At 42.4% G+C, this 4,796-nt stretch overlaps 1 protein-coding gene across 1 annotated transcript in view; it reads left to right on the top strand.

Annotated features, from left to right (window-relative positions):
* PPP1R3B (protein phosphatase 1, regulatory subunit 3B) overlaps positions 1-4,086 on the top strand; it is an 8,815-nt gene extending 4,729 nt beyond the window's left edge. The window contains exon 2 of the mRNA XM_012649835.1: positions 1,816-4,086. Coding sequence (XP_012505289.1) covers positions 1,841-2,698 — 858 coding nt within the window. The 5' untranslated portion in view covers positions 1,816-1,840 and the 3' untranslated portion in view covers positions 2,699-4,086. The remainder of the gene's footprint in view (positions 1-1,815) is intronic.
* Positions 4,087-4,796: the final 710 nt, after the last annotated feature.

Raw genomic sequence — 4,796 nt, 5'->3', positions numbered from 1 at the left:
TTTAAAATTTCTTTTGTGAATTTTCTATTCATGTCCTTTGCTAATTTTTCTATCTGGAATATTTGGCTTTGGTATTGCTTTGTAAGAACACTTTATATATTAAGGTATTAACTCATTGCTGCTATGTTTTTTGTAAAATATTTTCCCCATTTGCCTTTAATCTTTTTGGTTTTACTTTTTTCATTTATAGAAAAATATAGTTTCATGAACACAAATTTAACCTCTTTTATCTTGATCCTGTTTGTTTTTTATTCTTACAGAGGCTATTTTCACCTGTAGAAAAGGCAAATATTCACCTATGTGAAAGATTTAAAAATACTAAATTGCTGGTTCTTTTTAAAAGAAAGATACCCTGGAATATAAAAACCTATCAGAAGTTTGATGAAAGCAGGTGCTTTCTGTCTTCACTGTTGAAGCCCGATGTCTAGCACAACGCCTGGCATATAATAAACACCAAATCGTTATTCATGGGATGAATTCATTTCTTTTTATCAGATTAAAGGAGTATTTACCATTAAGGCCACAATGAACTGTCATCTCGCACCTGTTAGTATGGCTATAATCAAAAAGACAAAAGAAAACAAGTGTTGGCAAGGGTGTGGAGAAAAGAGAACCCTTGTATACTGTTAGTGGGAATGTAACTTAGTACAGCCATTATGGAAAACAGTATGGAGGTTCCTCAAAAAAAAAATTAAAAATAGAACTATCATACAACCCAGCAATCCCACTACTGGGTATATATCCAAAGAAAATGAAACCAGTATGCTGAAGAGATATTTACACTCCCATGTTGAGTGCAGTATCATTCACAGTAGCCAAGATATGGAATCAACCTAAGTGCCCATCAACAGATGAGTGGATAAAGAAAATGTACTATATACACCCAGTGGAATACTATTCAGCTATATAAAAGAAAAAATCCTATCATTTGGGACAACAGGGATGAACCTGGAGGACGTTATGTGAAGTAGAATAAGCCAGGCACAGAAAGACAAATACCGCATGATCTCACTTACATGTGCAATCTAAAAAAGTCGAACTCATAGAAACAGAGAGGAGAATGGTGGTTGCGAGGGGCTGCGGGTGGAGGTGAGGGAGGACTGGGCAGATGTTGGTCATAGGACGCAAAATTTCAGTTAGACAGGAGGAATAAGTTCAAGAGATCTATTGTACAATATCATGACTGTAGTTAATAATAACATATTGTATTCTTGAAGGTTGCTGAAAGAGTGGCTTTTAAGTGTTCTGTGGACACACAAAAAATAAGTATGTGAGGTAATGCATGTTAAACAGCTTAATTTAGCCATTTCCACAGTGTATGCCTATAGCAAAACATCATGTTGTACACCATAAATATATATATGGTTTCTACTTGCCAATTAATAAATAAATAAATGTCAGTATCTGCCAAAGTGTATTCCTCAGGGTTGGCTGTTTGTGGGAGATACTCCAGAAAAAAAGGGTTCTTTAGGCAAGTAAGTTCGGGAAATTCTGCAAACAGTATGCGCTTTCCATTATCCTCTGTGGCACATGAGCAGAGGGAAGGCCCCAAGAAATCCTGACCAAAAATCCTGTGAACTTAGTGTTAAAACTAGCGGGTTTCATACTCTTTTGTTTGTTTTAACCTTGAACATCACCCCCGCAACTTAATCTTCCCGGAAGTCAGTGTTGGACCGCGCTGGAGTTAATACTGTACCGTAGCCACGTGGGCGGGATGAAAGGCAACATTGTTCGCCAGTCCCTGCTAGAATGCTACGTTTACACATCTATCTGATCTCTTTGCTATTTTTTCTTTTTCTTTTCCTCTTTTGCCAGGGTTCTAGCCTGTTCATCTAGCCCAATGATGGCTGTGGACATAGAATACAGATACAACTGCATGGCCCCTTCCTTGCGCCGAGAGAGGTTTGCCTTCAAGATCTCGCCAAAGCCAAGCAAACCCCTGAGACCTTGTATTCAGCTGGGCAGCAAGGACGAAGCCAGTGGAATGGTGGCCCCAGCCGTCCAGGAGAAAAAGGTGAAAAAGCGGGTGTCCTTCGCAGACAACCAAGGACTGGCCTTGACAATGGTCAAAGTGTTCTCAGAATTCGATGACCCGTTAGATATCCCATTTAACATCACTGAGCTCCTAGACAACATCGTGAGCTTGACGACAGCAGAGAGTGAAAGCTTTGTTCTGGACTTTTCCCAGCCTGCTGCAGATTACTTAGACTTCAGAAATCGACTTCAGGCCGACCACGTGTGCCTTGAGAACTGCGTGCTGAAGGACAGGGCCATCGCGGGCACCGTGAAGGTGCAGAACCTTGCATTCGAGAAGAGCGTGAAAATAAGGATGACGTTTGACACCTGGAAGAGCTTCACAGACTTCCCTTGTCGGTACGTGAAGGACACTTACGCTGGTTCGGACAGGGACACGTTCTCCTTTGACATTAGCTTACCTGAGAAGATTCAGTCTTACGAAAGAATAGAGTTCGCCGTATGCTACGACTGCAATGGCCAGACGCACTGGGACAGCAACAGAGGCAAGAACTACAGGATCATCCGGGCGGAGTTAAAATCCACTCAGGGCACGGCCGAGCCACCCAACGGACCAGATTTGGGGATATCCTTTGACCAGTTTGGAAGCCCTCGGTGTTCCTACGGTCTGTTTCCAGAGTGGCCTAGTTACTTAGGATACGAAAAGCTAGGGCCCTATTACTAGAGACTGCAGGTGACAGAGCGTGGCAGAGCTGCCGCAGGCCTGGCTCCACCCACCGAGGGATGGAGATGGGAGCCAAGAGAAGAATAAAGCGGAACTGCCGTTAGGCACAGTTTTGGAAAAGGAAGCATCCTGTTCACTTTTTTCTTAAACCAGCAAAGCCAGCTGGGTCCAGATCACAGAACCGGTTTCGCGCTCAGAGCAGAGGTGGCGTGTCCTGGTCCGCTTTGGCACCGTGGCAGCCAGGAGGGTGTGAGTAGGATGGTGCCAGAAAGAGTCTGGATGGGGACCAAGCCTGCACCAGTGCCCATGAGGCTGGAGGAGCCTGATCTCTCCTCTCCCGTCGGATGTAGAACGTCAGTCACCCAGAAGTCGCTGAGCCCCCAGCCACCTCCCAGCAGACCTCGCTGTTCATCTTTGAGTGTCTTCCATCAGCCAGGCCTTTCCTGCATGTCGCTGCTCTTCCATGCCTGCACCTACTTCACATATCATCTCTGTGCTGTGACACGCCGACCCCATGTTGCACATGTCTAATGCAGCTACAGAAGAGAGACGGGATCTGCTCCCTTTTTTTTTTTTGCAAGTTCGTTTTTTTGCATTTTATTTTCTTCCACGGTTCATCCGATGTTCGGGAAAAGATAATGAGGGCAAATTAGCTTGTCACTGAGACAGGCATTTCCTCTCCCCTCTTCCTGACCCATGTAGATAAGCCAGCGGAGTGCAACACATCAGTTATCCAAAGCCACTGGCCCCTGTGTAGTGTCACAGATTGCAGGGTTGTGACAAGGTAGGACAGTCATGAGTGGGACACTTTTAGCTTTTCCTCTTGGCTTTTGGGGGAGCTAAGTACTCACGTTTACCCTGAGTCAGCAGAAGGCTCAGTTACAAGATTGAACTTGCTTGGCTGGTTTGCGACTGTCTCATTCTTGACAAAAGAATTTTAGGTCTCCTTTCCTGGAGCGTCATCGTTTATGCTGTGTTTAGGATATTTGATTTGCAGATCCTGTATGTCTGCAAAGCCTTTGGAAAATGTTTGGTTTTATTTTGACTGTGATTTACAATATCCAGGACATTTTACAAGGACCCAGGGACATTGATTTGGGTGTTCTTATTTATGGTATGTGAGTGTGTAAAGGGATAGGGGAGAAAAACCTCACCACCTTCTTATGTTATTGTAAATGTTTGCCAACTCTGAAATATCAGAGATTAATTGTTTTTAACCATATTGGACTGGAGTCTGTTGGTTCATGTTATTGTAAAAGAGACTGTTGGGATATTCATCGTCGGATGGGATCCCCAAAAACCTGTGATTTTCCTTGAGCAAGATTGGTTTTTACTTAGGGGTGTTTTAAAAATATTTTTACATACATATTTGTAGAAAGTTGGGGTTTTTTTTTCTGTTTGTTTTTGGAGTTTGGTTAAGTGGCTTTTATTTTCTTTTTTGCCTGATCTTACTAAAGTGAGAGTTTTGCTAAGACAAGCAGAAAGAGGAGTGTACAGTTGCCTAGATTTGGAGGCACAGCTATTGGGCTTGAATTTTCTAGATTAATCAAAAAAGACCTGATTTGTGGCTTTGTACACCACTATCAGGCAAGCATTGAGTGCCTTGGCTCCTAGAGTTTTGTGGTTGGGTTTGGGGTTTTTTTTCATTTTTGAACTTTAAAATGTTTTGACTTATGCTCTTAGGCGGTGTTTGATGTAATCCTTGTTCCTAAAACTGGCTGTTACTAGTCTGCAATCTAGTGCTTAGTTTTTTGTGCCTCTTCCAGGTGGGTGGCACTCTGAGATTACATGATAATATAATTTTGGGGGAAATCACAGTTGTATCTTATGCTGAAATTGGGCAGAACTATGTTTTATCTAAGCATACCATATATCAAGTATATAGACAATACTTTAAACGTTATAAATTTGGTGATCAGAACTATTGATAGCATAAATCTAACTCAAACGGAAGCAAAACTGGTTTCATTTTATTTTGTGTTAAGAAGTGCCCCTCACCCCCCATGCAGAAAAGGTACAAAGTGCACTGTCATTTACATGTTACCAGACTAAGGATCATTCTGTGTTCATAAGAAAAAGGCCTCAAGTGACTCTAGAA

The sequence above is a fragment of the Propithecus coquereli genome, unplaced genomic scaffold, assembly GCF_000956105.1.
Source record: "Propithecus coquereli isolate 6110/MARCELLA unplaced genomic scaffold, Pcoq_1.0 Scaffold304, whole genome shotgun sequence".
Taxonomy (NCBI): Eukaryota; Metazoa; Chordata; class Mammalia; order Primates; family Indriidae; genus Propithecus; species Propithecus coquereli.
Note: the sequence above shows the minus strand (reverse complement) of the source record. Positions and strands in the feature narration are given on the sequence as shown.